Here is a 15,960-nt window from a genome sequence, read left to right as displayed (position 1 = left end):
AAGGGATATTTGTGTAATATCATTTTAAATTGCACACTTCAATCAGAAGAGAGATGGAAAGTACCTTGGAGGTCTTCTAGTCCAACCTCATTTCAGACAAGTGGCTGTCCAGTCACTTCTTTAAACCTTCAGGAATGAATCACCCACAACTTCTGAAGGCAAGCTGTTCCACCTGCTAATTGTCCTCACTGTTAGGAAGTTACTCCTTAATTCCAGGTTGCTTCTCTCCTTGATTAGTTTCTTTTCTTGCCCTTTGGTGCTTTGGAAAATAAGCTGACCTCCTCTTCTCTGTGGCAGTCCCTCAAATATTGATATACTGTTATCATGCTCCCCCAGTCTTTCTTTTCTCTAGATCTGCCAAATCCAAATCCTGCAACCATTTTTCATGTTTTAGTCTCCAAGTCTTTAATCGTTTTAGTTACTCTTCTGTGCACGTTTTCCAAAGTCTCAACATCTTTTTTGTAATGTGGTGACCAAAACTGGATGCAGTATTCCAAGTGTGGCCTTACTAAGGCTTTTTTATCTAAATTTTTATCTTATCTAAAGTAACAGGGTTGTGGCTGTAAAATTATTGTCATATTTAATTCCTTCCTTGACACATTCTCCAAGGAACATAAACTAATTATCATTGGTATGTATTATAGGAGATTGAAATAATACTAAGCTTAAGCTTCCCTTAAGCTTCATCAGATCGAGATATAGAAACTAAAACTCAGACAAGGCTAATTTCTCCTTCCAAAAGAGTTGGAAAGTTTCCTTTATTTTATTTTTTTTGAACAAAAAGTTTTTATTATTTTTTAAAAATTCAAACAAATAACATTTTCACTTATCTATTTAAACATTTGCATCTATTTAAACCTTCAACCCCCCCTTCCCACCCCCCTCCCTGACTTCCCAGAAGAAAAATAGGATATAAATTTTACCAAACATACGCTAAAATATGCTAAGTTAATGCAAGACTTAAAAATCCCTAGACCCCTTAACTCCCCTTCTATAGATTATTTATCAACCTCCCTTTAAACTCAAAACATATAATTCTTTAGCCCTAAGAGTTTTAAAAACATTAACAAACACTAATAGATCATTCAAAGCCTAAAAATCTCGTAATACATCTGTAAGATATTCTTAGTTCATTTACTTAATCCTACTCTTCCTCCTACTTTTGTTCTCAAAATTCAAATATTTCTAAAAATCTTAATACAACAAAAATTAAACCTTAATTAATCATTAATTGAACTCTTAATTCATTTACTAAATCATTATAATTAATCATTAATACATCAATAGTTAGACCAGAGAAAGTTAATCTTCCATTCTTCCTTTCTTTCTGTATTTTTTTCAATCTTTCTTCCTCCCTCCTACTTTTATTTTGAGGAGGTTTTGAATTTTAAGTGGGGGTTGATGTATCTTTAAAACTTGTCCCTTTCTTGGAACCATTTCCTCTGATTTAGGGCCCCCATATCGACTCTTCTTGCTTATATAATCAGTCAGCTCATAGAACGAAGAATTAACTCGATCAGTTTGCAAAGAAAAGTCCAGTTGTTGCATTTCAATTAATTGTGTGAAAGCCTCTACCAAATCTTCTTTATCCTCCGAAACCTCGTAGGGCTGGTCAATTTCTTCTTCTTTCTGCTCCAAATTATATTTTTGAAAAGTTCTGTCAGTTAATTCCAAAAGGGCAGGAAGAAACTTTGAAGATTCTTGAGGACCAGCCAGTTCCGGCTTCTCTGTTTTGGTCAAAATGTCTCCTACATTGTCATTGTGCTTTCCTTCAAAAACATCCTCAATTGCTTTTATATCCTCCACCGGTTCTATAAATTTTTGTTCTATGATTGCTGTTAGGTTATTAATAATTACAATTTGGTTATTCATGGCTTCCTTTATAAATTCTGTAAGGTCTCTGAAAAAAATCCTCCTGGCTCTGTGAATCAGTTCTCTGTGTCATTTCTGACGCCATTAGAGAGCCTCCACCACTTTCAGAAACTCCTTGCTTGGAAGCCATATTATTTTAAAAGAATTTTTCTTTTCACAGCCATAAAATCTCTTGAACAGCTTTCTCAGATTTATTTGTAATTTATCAAGCAGGATAGTCTTTTCTACACCCAGCTCTCAAATCCCAGCAGCTTAAATCCAGTCTCTGAGCACAAATCTGTTAACAAGCACTTTCATTTCTAACTTTCACTTTTATACCCACAACAAAGATGCCATTTCCACCTCCAACTCAGCAAAATCAAGTAGAAACAATGTATCCCAGGAGTTAAGCATCATACTTGCAAAAGCTTGTTCTCCTGCTTCCGTTCTGTCTGCTTTTGAAAGCAATTGATCTTCTTTTTGACAGCAGAGTCGGTTGCCGACGTCTGGCTCCGTTTAAACGGAGTCGCCACGGATCCGGAGCTTCAGTGGGCTGAGCGGGGAGCTCTCACCCTCCAAGCCCCTGGAGTTACTCCAGGGGCTTCTGGGGAGCTCTACCCTCGCCCACCGGCTCTCCTCTCCTTCTTCTCCCAAAGAAGAGGTTTTTAAGCCATCTGACAGCTGATTAGCACTGTCAGAACGGTTCCAACGGAATCGCGGGGCTGGCGGTCCAAAAAGACCGTCCGCGATGCCGGCGGTGCCAACCGGAAGTCCAAAAGTTTCCTTTATTTTTTGTTTTATTACAAATAATAACTATGATGAATAAAATGAGCTATATAGAATACAGCAATTCTACTGTAAGAGCTATGGTGGTGCAGTGGTTAGAATGCAGTAATGCAGGCTAATTATGCTGACTGCCAGCAATTCGATTCTCACCAGCCTTCCAAGGTTGGTAAAATGAGCACTCATATTGTTGGGGCAATATTCTGATTCTGTAAACCACTTAGAAAGGGCTATAAAGCACTATGAAGTGGTATGTAAGTCAATGCTATTGCTATTGCATTTCTCTCATAGCCTACATACATAGCTTTTAGAAACAGTAAATGTAAGAAATTGTATGGAGATATTGTAAACAATGTTATAAACAATGTCAAAAATATCAGTCATGTGGTTCAAGCTTAGACATGGCTGCTGAGACTAGTCTCAGTTAGCTGCATGTGGCTATATAATATACAGTAGTAAACACCATAAAGAATTACAGCTTTAAATGTTGAGAAAGACCATGGTGTTGATTCGCCATCTTATGCATTATTTTATCTGGACATACACTTTGTTTTTTTTAATGCTGTGAACTATCCCAGAAGCAACTGGAATCCTAATCAAATGAATGAGTGAGTGAGTGCCTAGGATGACGGATAAAATGGATGATAGGAATATGCATTAATCAAGAAATGGACAATATGAAGAAGAAATAATCAAGAAGTAGCAATAGCAATATCACTTGGACTTATATACCGCTTCACAGTGCTTTACATCTCTAATGGTTTATAGAGTCAGCATATTGCCCCCAAAAATCTAGGTCCTAATTTTACTGCCTTGGAAGGATGGAAGGTTGAGTTAACCTTGAGCTGGTCAGAATCGAACTGCTGTCAGCAGGCAGAATTATCCTGCAATTCTAACTGCTGCACCACCTCAGCTTCTATTGCAGTGTTGTGACTCAATTAAAACCACCATATTTAAATAGTTTCTACAACAGTACTAGCAAAAACAGTACTAGCAAAAGTCAAATCATCTAATATATTTGTGATCTAATTTCTAAGTCACACTGAATCTATTAGCTGAATTCTCTGGTGCTTGATAAAGGATTATGATGAGGTTTCTACCATAAATCAGAGGCCAATTTATAATGACTGTATTTAAGTTTATTATGAACTACTCTTTTAGTGAAGTATTTAGTCAAGTAGCTTTCATTCAAAATAAATATCTAAACCAAAGTATCTACAACATTGTTTCTGCTTGGTAGATTATACAATTTGAATAATATATAATGACTAGAATTAAAATTCTTAAGAAAATAAATATTTGAAACATATTCCAATTGAATTCAGCTGATCAACTGATCATGTTTATGCAATGCAAGTAGTCCTCAATTTATGGCCAAACTAGGATCAGAAAGAACGTTGGACTTACCTGAACGTTCGTTCTATGTGCGCTGCATGAGAGTCCAAGCAATGGGTGTTAACTTTGTCTGATTGGCCAGAGACTGAGTTGGAATTTGTTTGGCCATGCCTCTTCCTCCTGGCTGAACTCCAGTTTTTTAATGAAGACCTGGATCTGGAGAGGGCATAACCTGTACGGAAATTCATCCGCTCCTGGACCCTGGACACATACAGAACCAGGGAGGGGTTGGACTCTCACGCAGCACACATAGAATGAACGTTCAGGTAAGTCCAACGTTCCTTCTCCTGTGCGCTGCTTAGAGAGTCCAAGCAATGGGATATACCCAAGCTAATTCTAGGGCAGGAAACAGAGGGGTCCCCTCGACTGGAAGAACCTGGTTAGAACCCTCCTCCCGAATGCTGCCTCAGCCGAGGCAAACTTGGCCAACTTGTAGTTCCTGATGAAGGTTGAGGGCAAGGCCCTGCAAATTTCCAGGATACAAGCTTGGGTAGCCCAAGCTGCCATAGAGTGCGCCGTAATACAGCTGTGGCCTGGCCTGATGCTCATAGGCCAATGCTATACACGCCTTGAGCCATTGACCGATGGTGGATGGAGTCACCTTTGTACCCATGGACCAGGGCTGAAATGATACGAATAATGATTCAGTCTTCCTGAACGAAGCCGTTCTGCTGATGTATTTGCACAGGGTCCTGCTTCCATCTAAGGAGTGCCATTGTCGTTCTCTGGTATGTCTGGGATTTGATCAAAAATCAGGTAATATGACCTCCTGGGCCCTATGAAACCAGGTGTTGATTTTGGGCACTAATGTCAGTCAGAGGACATTCAGTCAGAGGATAACTCTGTCTGGATGAAAGATGCATAAGTCTTTTCGCACAGAAAGGGCTACCAGTTCAGAAATTCACCTAGCAGATGTTATTGCGACAAGAAAGGCGACCTTGAAAGTCAGTATTTTGAGACTGGCGGACCCTAATGGCTCGAACGGAGGAGAAGTGAGTGCCTGTAACACTAGTGACAGATCCCAAGAGGGGTATCTGTCTATGGGTGGAGGTTGTAAATTGGATGCCCCTTTCAAGAAGCTATGTATTCTCAGATGTTGTGAGAGGGTTATTGCTCCATCGCAGGTCAGGATAGTTGCCAAGGCAGCTACCTGTCTGCGGAAAGTGTTTGTGGCTAGTCCTTTATCCAGCCCCTCCTGAAGGAAGTCTAATATATGTGGAACGGATGCTGATGTAGGAACTAGCCTTGTATTGGTGCACTGGGAGCAAAAGGAAGCCCATGTGGCCTCATATATGCGGTTCGTCACTGTGGTCCTATCCTGGATTGACAGTCTTGGGAGAGGAAGACCTGACAGGTCTGGGTGTTGATCCTTGCTCTCAAGGGGAGAAGATTGTTGGAGGGTGTCCTGTGGCTCTTCTCCAGGTTCATAGAAAACCTGTGCTCCTGGAGGATTTGGACTAGGTCCTGTCTTGCCTGCTGTGGGGATGACAACTGGATCAATATGTCATCCAGATAACATTATATTCTGATGGGTCTCACCCGTAGGTGAGCCGCCACCACACTCAGCAGTTTCGTGAAGGTCCTGGGGGCTGAAGAGAGTCCAAAGGGAAGGGCCCTGTATTGGAAGTGGGTCCCCACGTAGAAGAACCTGAGGAACCTTCTGTGAGATGGTCTGATGGGAACATGGAGGTAAGCGTCCTTGAGATCTATTGATGTTAAGAGATCTCCCTGTCTGATGCAACCCAAGATGGAATGCAGAGATTGCATTTTGAAGCATTTGTACTTTATGTGTACGTTTAGCTTCTTCAGATCCAAGATGGCTTTGCTTCCACCTGATTTCTTTTGAACCAAGAACAGAATCGAACAGAACCTGAAACCCTGATGTTGTGCTGGTACCAGTTCTATAGCCTGTATGGCCAGCAGATGTTGGATCTTGGCTTCCATCAGAGATCTTTTGGTGGCATCCCTGGACACCAAGCATTGGATGAACTGTCTTGGGGGGGTCGGAGCAGAACTCTAGAGTGAGTCTGAGTTTCACTGTTTGTAATGCCCAGGCATTGATGGTTGCGTCCTGCCATCAGCTGGCAAACCTGCCAAGACGGCCGCCTATGGGACACTTGGCTGGACAGTCACTTGGTCAAACAGTAAGGTTAGTTTCCGGCTCCCCGAAAGGGACGTCTGGCTTGAGGCTGTCTGGCCTGATCTCAAAAGGACGGTCTGCGATCGATCCGTGCCCTGGGGGTATGCCCTCTGATAGGCTGGGACGTTGAACCCAGTGTCAAGGATCCAAAAGGGCTGCCTGCAATAGAAAGGGGTACCCCTTCTATCCGCCCTTCTGTAGACGTGAGGAAGAGCTTTCTTTCTGTCCTTGCCTTCCACTAAAATAGGGTCCAAATCCTCCCCAAAGAGGTTACCTCCCTTAAAGGGAGCCGATGCCAGCCTCCATTTTGTTTTCATGTCGGCTTGCCAATGCCTAAGCCATAAAGGACGCCTGGAGGTGACATTAGATGCTAAGGCCCGTAAGGCAAATTTTGTCACATTGAGGGTCGTGTCTGCAGAATACTCGATCGAATTGCCCAGCCGGCCGCCTGATGAGTCTTATGAACAGATAGCTCCACCTTTCTGTCCTCAGTCTTTAAACCCTCAGCCGAATCAGAAGGAAGGATGTTAGTTGTGGCCAGATTGGCCATTGGAGCATCTATGGTTGGGAGTTTCAGGAGCTCCTTGAGATCCTGTTCCACAGTGTACATCCTCCTATCCATCCCACTGGGGGCAACAACGATCCCAGGCTGATTCCACTGCCTTTGTATAACGTCAACAAAGAGCTTGGGAGAGGGAATAACCTCTTGCTCTGTGACAGGTTCTGTGAATAGAAGTGTGCTAGGGTCTTGAGGGTCTGTGGAGCCCTCAGAATGCCCGCTTATTGCTCCCATATTGGCCATTGTTTTTGCCTTGAATAATAAGGTCTTAAACAATTTGTGACAAAAGAGCCCAGTGACTACTGGTTTGTCTGGGATGACACCTTCATCCTCAGAAAGGTTATATTCTGCCAGATCTTCCTCACCCATAAGCGAAATGTTGCTGTGATGGGAGGGTAAAGGAGATTGAGGCTCCTGGATATAGTCCCTGTCAAGGTGTCCTGTAGGATGTAGGACCCGTGAACTGGGAGAATCCAAAGGCAATCGGGCCGAAATACTCTTCTGAAGGAGGGCTGCATCAATGGCTTTTGAAATGGTTTGCACAGTTCCTGTGACAATGCAGATACCTGACTTTCTTCCAGGCAGAGCTGCACTGCGGTAAGAGTGAAGATGGCAGAGGGACGGAAAGACCTGTGACGAGAGCTGGACCCTGGTTCTAAGGTGATTGAGACAGGTGGGGAATCAATTTCCCCTGCGTAGGCAGTTGTTTGAAAGTCCTGCATCCCAGTCAAGACAAGGGGAACTAACTCTTCTACTTGCAAAAAATATAAAAAAACAGGAGTGCTTCCCTTTGAACTGGGGGAATGGGCAGGGGAGGGAACGGAGCGCTTTTACAATTTCCTTTCTTCCTTTCTAAATCTTGAATGGGATGTTTGCCAACATCTCCCCCTTTTTTTGAGTGGGAATCAATGCCGTAAATTATTCATTGTCATTAGTTAGCGATTTGGATATCTGGCCTGAAAAGGGTTCTTCCTTCTGTCGAAAAAAAAGCCAGAGGTGGAAGTCGCGCCCTCCTTCTCCCTCCCATTTCACTAAGGCTGTTTCTTCCTTCCTTCCCCCTCTAGCTGATTTGTTGGGCCCTAACTGTCCCAGGTTCGAAAAACCTAAGACGAAACCTCCTTCTATGTATGGGCTGTGGCAAAGCACCTGGGAGAGAGTGGCCATGGCAACTGTGCCGGGGCAAAAGATTGGCGGAGGCCCAACTGAGGAGAAAAGTTTGTGGCTAATAACCCAGAGGCGAAAATCTCAAGGCAAAACAGGCAAGGTGAAGAGACCGAGCCGAAAAGTTCTAGACCCGTGTGAAGACCAGTTGTAACTCACTTTTCCTAGTTCTGTTGTAACTTTCAACAGTTGCAAAACAAATGGTTCTAGGAGGACAACCTGTACAGCATTTCAGTAATATGATTGCAATAGCAATTTGGTTTAATGTAATGCAGAGTGCTATATTGAAATAGCAACGTGTAAATGAGACTTCATAAAACAATATAACAACTGTTAAATTAGCTTGAAAATAAGAAAATAGGAATATGCATATTTGATGACCTACCTAAAATACAGTATAGTTTTACATTTTTTGCTACATTAAAATACATTTTTCTAATATTTGTTCTTACTAGGCCTTGCTTTATATTCACTTAGTGAGTTCATTTTTTTTAATACAGAAATTTTCAGGTCTTTTTTTAAAATTATTTTTAACAACATAAACATAAAATACAGCTTTTAAGAATGGAGCTTTGATCCGGTCATGAATAGGTACAATCGCTTACCCCTCTTTGTCAAGCTCTTTCCCAAATCTCCACCATTTCATCTTTTAAAGTAAAAACCAAAACAGAAATTTTTTCCACAATTATAATATCTTAATCTAAACATTTACCTTTCTATTGTATCACCACTAATCTTAATTTACAAATAACACAACTCAATATTTAATTACAATTATTACCCTAAATTCTATCTATATACCCATAACCTAGGACCCATTACATTAAATCTTTAAATCCTAATCTCTTTTAACTTGCATCTATATTTCTTAAGGTTATCACACATTACACTCTTCGTTTTACACAGTGTCATTTCACTATTACAATCTTATCATCTTCATTTTACTATTCATATCAACATATTCACCTTTATTTTTAATACTAATCCCAACATAATCATTTTTTTATTACCATCAATTCCATCTTAAATCATATCTATTTTAACTATTTGTCTCTTGATCATCTTCTTTTGGCTGTTTCCCAGTATATTCATATTATTTGGCTGTTTCCCAGCATATTCATATTATTTGGCTGTTTCCCAGCATATTCATCTTTATTCTACTATCACACCCAAAAAAAAACAACACATCTCCATCTATTGTTTTGGCTGTTTGGCATATTCATCAATTATTTGGCTGTTTACAGCATATTCATTAAGCATATTCTTAATTTTACTGTTTATCTCTCTGTAATCCCCTATTTTGTTTTACCTTCCATCTATACTTTAGTTATTCATATTTAATCATATTGTCATTCTTAGCTTTGTCTGCAATTTAACATTGAGATTTAATTCTTACATCAGACACATCCCCATGTAAATCAATTAAATTTCTTGGATTCTTCTCATATTCATATTCATTCTTATTTATCAATACTATCCATCTTTACTTTATTTTTCTATTTTAATCACACTGTTTTATTTTCCATCCTTATACATCTATAAACATCTCCTTTTTATAATTAATATTCATCTAAACATTACATTTTCATTTTTAATCAAACTATTTTTATATTCTTTTTTTCCCCAACCATATATATTTTATTTCTTCATTTCCTTGTCTAACAACATATATTCCATTTTAAATTCAGTGTTCCCAAATTTAATTCTCTATGTGTCATTTTAGTTCTTTTTGTTACTTCTATTCCATGCAAAGTACATTGACTTTCCTTCTTTTGTTCCTGCGCCATTTTCTTTTGTTTCTGTGCCAATTAGTAACAATTATAAAAGTTCCACTGTATTTCCTCTTTCTTTCTACCAAACAAGCCGTCTGTAGACAAGGAAGAGACCTCCAGCACCAAAATCCCACGACTATTATTTGTAATTTCAGAGTGTTCCAAAACAAACAGCAAGTTACAGTGTTTCTTTTTACAGCAGAAGGTGTATCTCTGCAATCCACACTTTTTTTTTTAAATTTGATTTATATGCCGCCCTTCTCCGGAGACTCAGGGCGGCTTACAATGCGTTTCCCTTAGTCACTACTACAATACTTTCCCTTAGTCACTCCAGTATCCATTTTGTTGCAATTATGTAACAGTCCAATTTAACAGTCCAATTTAACTCTCTTCTTCTCTTGAGTTTTAAAAGTGTTGAATCCCTGCCTTTTTCTTTTTTCAAAGTCCAATTCTAATTTGAGAATTTTTTCCAGTCTTTTCAGCATGCCTCAATGTTTAATTGTTCCAATTGAATTTCCAATTCCAATGTTCCAAAATAAATTTCCTAGCGGGTCTTTCCTTCCTGAAGTTACTTTTCAAAATCTTCTATGCCCCTCAAATCCGCAGCTGCTGTTTTAAGGCTAGGGGTCTTACAAGTAACAATCATTGATCTAGCATTGTTTCAAGCCTAGGTTGTTGTCACTCATCCGGCTTCAAAGAGCTTCGTTCTTTTCCTCTTTCCTCCTGCTCATCTCTTAGTTCGGTTTGTCCCAGCTTCGTGGCAGCCACCATGGCTGCCGCCCCCCACCGCTGACTCACAGAGAGTTCCCTCTGACCTCCGAGGAACTTGCCTGTTCCTCTTGGTCGTCCGAGGTGCCTCTCTTCCTACCCCGTCCCTGCAGGATGGTTCTGGTCTGAAGACCCATCGCCGGCAGTTCAGCAGTCAGGTTTTTCACGGGACTCCTCAGAGCCCGCTATTTTCCCGGCTGTCTCACTGCCGGGAAACCGGAAGAAATTTTCTGTTTTTTTTGAAAGCTACACCAATGCTTTGGAAAATCAAAATGGGTTTCCATAAATAACAACAGACATCTTTTATTTAATGCTTTATTATAAAAATCTCTCCTGCATGAATGTGTGTCCTGGGTTCTGTACCAATGATACATCAAACATCTGGATAAATTTCACATGTACACTCTGTGCTTCATCCTTGGCATTTGTTTGCAAGACCATGTCGCCAATCTGGAGGTCCTGAATCACACAAGATACACCAGCATTGAGTCCCTGATTAATAGAACTTAGAGGTAATGGATGGGATATATAATCAGAATGGATGACTGTATGCCTTGCCGATTGCTCTGTGGTGTGCTGGAGATTGGGAAGAGAACTTAAGGTGTTCCATGCAGGTCCCACAAAGACACTGTGAAGGAAACTCTGCACCACTGTGACATCCAACCAAGGAAACTAGAAGCTGCAACTGCTGAAAGAACCTGCTGTTGAGCCCTATACTCCATGAAAGCCTCCACTGCCTTTCAATTTAGGCACCACCAAAAAGTTATAGAAAATCACGAGCAGCATCATAGAATAACAGTGTCCCCATTGTGCTAGACAACACACTTCCAGACTGAGACTGCACAGCCACCTTTAGATCCACAGGTGAACTGCACAACAGCAGCTTCTTTGAACCCAAAAACATTTAGCCTTCCGTTGTTAAAAGTTTATGTAAACTACACAGTATATATATAACATGGTGTCTTTTTTTATTATATTTACAAACATTCAGAAATTGATACTTACTTGCATATATCATCTTCTGGGTCCTCAAGCCCAAACCTTTCATCAAAAGTAAGTTGTATCAACATATTCTCTTCAACTGCAACTAATCGCCACACAAGTACTATGTTACGAGGATAAGTGTAAGGAAACTTAGGGCTGTGAATACTTCCATTAGCGGACACAGTAATAACCTTCTCATGATGTGGCTCTTGCACTCCTATAAAGGAAATATAAACATACAAAAGAATAATCAACTGCACAGGCAAATTATACTGAACAATATAATTCAATTCTAAAGATGTTCTTTGATATCTTCTAATCTAGTATTTAAATTTATTTCTTAGATTGCCATGCCATACTATAAATTATCCTAAAAGGAATTCTCTCAAGAGTTGTTGGAATTATCTTAAGAAAAATGCTCAAATATTTTAATTTAGACATGACAAACCATTGCATAATAAGCCATCTCCTCTAGGTTCCTAGTTTTTGACTTTTAAAAGAAGAGGAAGAAAAGGAGGAAAAAAATGTTGAGAGAATGTATGTAAAGTATTGGCATATCTAAATCCCCCAATGCTTTGTTTTCTAAAAAAAAAAAAAAACCCCATGATTTGATAAACAGAATCAGTGCAATTGTAATTAGTAGCCAGTCAATTACTAAAGTGAAAAAGATGTTTACAAATTTCTATTTTTCTATGAAAGTATGCTGACATCCAGTTACACATATATAGGTGGTTCTTGCTTAGTGACTGACTCGTACAGTGACTAACTGCAATTATGAAGGTGATGAAAAAGTAACTTTGCAACCAATTCTCTCATATATAACCTTCACATGTCTGTAAAGCAAAGGGAAGCTTAAGAAATATCAAAAGTAGAGTATCTGTTTCAGTTAGCACCCACTTTGCTTAACAACTGAATTGCAGGTCCCAATTGTGGTCCCTAAAGGAAAATTACCTGCACTGCAATTTTTAGATGGATTAGACGTTATTTGCTTACACAATAAGCTCTATCTAATATGTATCTATCTCTTTTAAAAAAATATTTACTAAAACTTGGTCCAATCTTATTTGCTATAACTTATTGGGACATAATCCTTTATTCTACCCAGTGTGTTTCTCTTCCTCTCAACAATAATAGGGATTAAAATTAAATTCTCAAATAGCACTAATGAGATAGAAGTGTCATTTCACTGAATAAGGTTATTTTCTTTCCTTATTTATATCATACACTAGACAAGCTGTGGCCCTTTGGGTCATTGTTTCAGAGATATTTCTTTAACTAAACACAGAAATACCTAAAAGAACCACAGATGGGCAAATTGGCAGTGGCATCAGAAGTGACTTCTGAATTCCTGACAGCTTCTCCATTCAATTTCCTTGTGGGAAGCTGGCAGGCAACATTGAAATCTTCCCTCCCTGTTATGCTATCATTACTTCCCTCCCTCGAATTCCTGCAAGCTTTCCCATTTACTTTGCTTGTAAGAAACTTTCAGGGGAGCTTCTGTTAGTGGGAAAGTCAGCAGTAAGTGGGTAAATCCAAATCCAGCAGGCAGGCAAGTGGCTCTGCTGGGAAACAAAGAGAGCAAGGGGATGCATAGGGGTATGGGTCGGGAAGGGCATGCAGAAATGCATGAGAGGTGCTGTGCAGGTTGGGAAGGGTATATGCTGTGGGTGGGAAGAGTGCATGGAGGTATGCAAGAGGTGCTGCATGGGTTGGGTAAGGGGCAAGGGGGCAGCATGAGTCAAGGGTGCATGGTGATCACAAAAATAAAGAGATACCATGCAGGCTGGGGAGGGTATGTGGAGAAGGTGTGGGTTGGGAAGGGTACTACGGGTATATGGGAGAGCATGAGAGGTACTAGACAGGTGAGAAACAGTGTGTGGGAAGCAGCATAAGTCCATAAAGGTGTATGGGTGTGTGTAAGAGGTGCCGCTGCTGCATGAGTCAGGGAAAGCACATGGGGGATTACAAGAGTTGAAAATGGTGCATATGGGTGTGTAAGAGGTGCCACGTGGTTCTGGGAAGGTGCAAGTTGGGGAGAGCATGCATGGACCAGAATTGATGTGTAGGGGTTCCTTCTTCCCTGTTCCTCTGTCTATTCTCCTTCCCCTTCCCTTCCCTTCCCTTCCCTTTCCAGCAGGCAAGTGGTGGTTGTTGCTGCGGAGCATGAAGGATTACAAAAATGGCTGGAAAATTGTCACAGAATGTTGAAAATTAGGATATGTGACTGCTGCAGCAGTCCGGCAACTGAGGAAACCACAAATTTCCCAAATTTTGTTCCATCCAGTCATGGGTCCCAGATTTTGAATACATTTTGTAAGCCCATTTGAGGTACCTTGATTCAACAACTGCTGCCTATGATATCTTGTTTTGCCCAGTTACAAGTTATAGAAACAAGAATTTTAGTAACATATAGATAATCTGAACTGACCTAGAGTTGAGCAAGGCAGTCTTTTTTTGTCTCATTCTCAGAATGCATGTAGTTTCTCTGTGCTAAAATAAATTAGTGTAAATTTTAAGACTGGAAAACTATCTGCAGATTTAGGATCTGTAATTTATGAATTAAATAACCTAGCTGATCTCAAATAAACGCTAAAGCATGGATCAGACATCTTTACTATTTGAATAGAAGATGATAAAAAAGTCCCAGGACTGTGGTACAGACTTGGAGGTCAGAAACAAAAAATCCAGAAGATGGCAATAACATCCTATGTTATAGCCAAGAAAACTACACAGATGTGTACATGTAATCATCAGGAGTTGAGCTTGATTCAAAGGAATCTTGACTTTCCTCTTAATGGAAAACTCCTCCAAGGACTGTAGTGGGTATAACAGGCCAAAAAAAAAGAAAAAGAAAAAAAAAGCAATAGTTTGTTTGAACTTTATTAAACTAAATTGATTAGGACTACTGCTGACTTTTTGTACTAAATACATTGATTACTACACTGCATGAAGACTCTCCAATTTGTATTTTAATTTGTATTTCATCATCTGATGGCTGTTTTTAACACTGCAATGTAAGAAGATATTCCTGAATTGCCCAGGCCTTCTATCAAGTACTATTTGAGCAACATTCCAAATGCTAGGAGAGAGGATAGTTTATTCATACCAAACATACACATATAGAGCAACCAGAGATGATCTAAGAATTCCTGGGATCCTGAGTGCATTATAAACGAATATCTAACTAAAATAAAAAATAAACTTTTCTATTAGCATTATGATTTATAGTGGTTTACATGCTGCCTCCTTCGAATCAGAGCTACATGCATCAATACATATTAAAACTAACAAAATAAAACACATGCAGTGTCTGAACTAAATAAAATATTCCCTTCCTGGGTGGGTTTGTTCCAGTTTTACTACATCAACTACTGAAAAAAAAATGTATTGACTGCTTTCTGAAAAAAGCTAAACCAAAACAGGAAAGGGAGTCATCTTAAGTCTTGTTAAAAAAAACTTATTCCAAAGCAATGGTACTGCAACAGGAAAGCCTGCCTCCTGACCTCACCCCCCCCTTTTTTTTTTTTGGCAAGGAAGGACTTCTTAATCTGCTACCTAAATCATGCAGAATGGATAAGAATGTCACACAGTCCCAAAGGCAAAAAGAGCAATAAAAGATTTTATAGGTAACACAGGTGGTCTTTGACTTACAACCATTGGTTTAGTGACTATTCAAAGTTACAACAGCACTGAAAAAAGTGAGTTATGACCGTTTTTCACACTTTACGACCATGGCAGCTCCCCATGGTCACATGATCAAAATTCAGACACTTGACAACTGGCATGTATTTATTGATGATTGCAGTATCCTGGGATCGCTTTTGCGATCTTCTGACAAACAAAGTCAGTGAAGAAGCCAAATTCACTTAGCAACCTTGTTACTAACTTAGCAGTGATTCATTTAACTATGGCAAGAAAGGTTGTAAAAGGGGAAAAACTCACTTAACAACTGTCTTGCATAGCAACAGAAATTTTAGCCTTCGATTATGGTCCTAAGTCAAGGACTACTTGCAACTCACACCTGGAATTGGCCAAAAAGCCTATTGGTAATGCAATTTCTGTAATACTGGTGTTACTCCAATGGACCACGGCATTCTGATCAGCTGCAGTTTCCAAATTGCCTTTAAGGACAACCCCATATTAAGTGAATTGCAGTAATTCAGGTATTATAAGGTCATGAGTTACTGGTGCCTGAGCTTCCTGATCTAGCAAAACCAAAGTTGGCAAGAATCCAGTTGGCTATGGCTCCACCTACAGCTTTAGCAGAAACCTCAAGTTGAGAAGGCCCAAATTACAGACCTGCTTTTTTGAGCCAATGGCTCATCATCCAGAGATAAACATGGAAAAGTTCTGAAATTGAAAATTTCTGAATAAACACTATCTGCATCTTATTATTTTATTTTTATTTATTAATTTAATTTGTATACCGCCCTTCTCCCGGAAGGGACTCAGGGCGGTGAACAGCCAAAATTAAAAAACATACAAATGCAAAAGTTAAGATAATTAAAAGAATTAAATCTCTGGCTACCCAATTTAAAACCCCAAAT

The 15,960-nt window shown here is 39.7% G+C and overlaps 1 protein-coding gene across 1 annotated transcript in view; it reads right to left on the bottom strand.

The window, feature by feature from the left end:
- The window catches only part of PDGFC (platelet derived growth factor C), a 158,394-nt gene that overhangs the window by 62,424 nt on the left and 80,010 nt on the right, over window positions 1–15,960 (bottom strand). The window contains exon 2 of the mRNA XM_070948534.1: window positions 11,435–11,630. Within this exon, the coding sequence (XP_070804635.1) occupies window positions 11,435–11,630 (196 nt within the window). The remainder of the gene's footprint in view (window positions 1–11,434; window positions 11,631–15,960) is intronic.

Source organism: Pituophis catenifer, unplaced genomic scaffold, assembly GCF_029215685.1.
Source record: "Pituophis catenifer annectens isolate HBS135680 unplaced genomic scaffold, rPitCat1.0.hap2 SCAF_8, whole genome shotgun sequence".
NCBI classification, from domain to species: Eukaryota; Metazoa; Chordata; class Lepidosauria; order Squamata; family Colubridae; genus Pituophis; species Pituophis catenifer.
The sequence above is the reverse complement of the archived record's forward strand: the minus strand, read 5'-3'. Positions and strand labels throughout refer to the sequence as shown.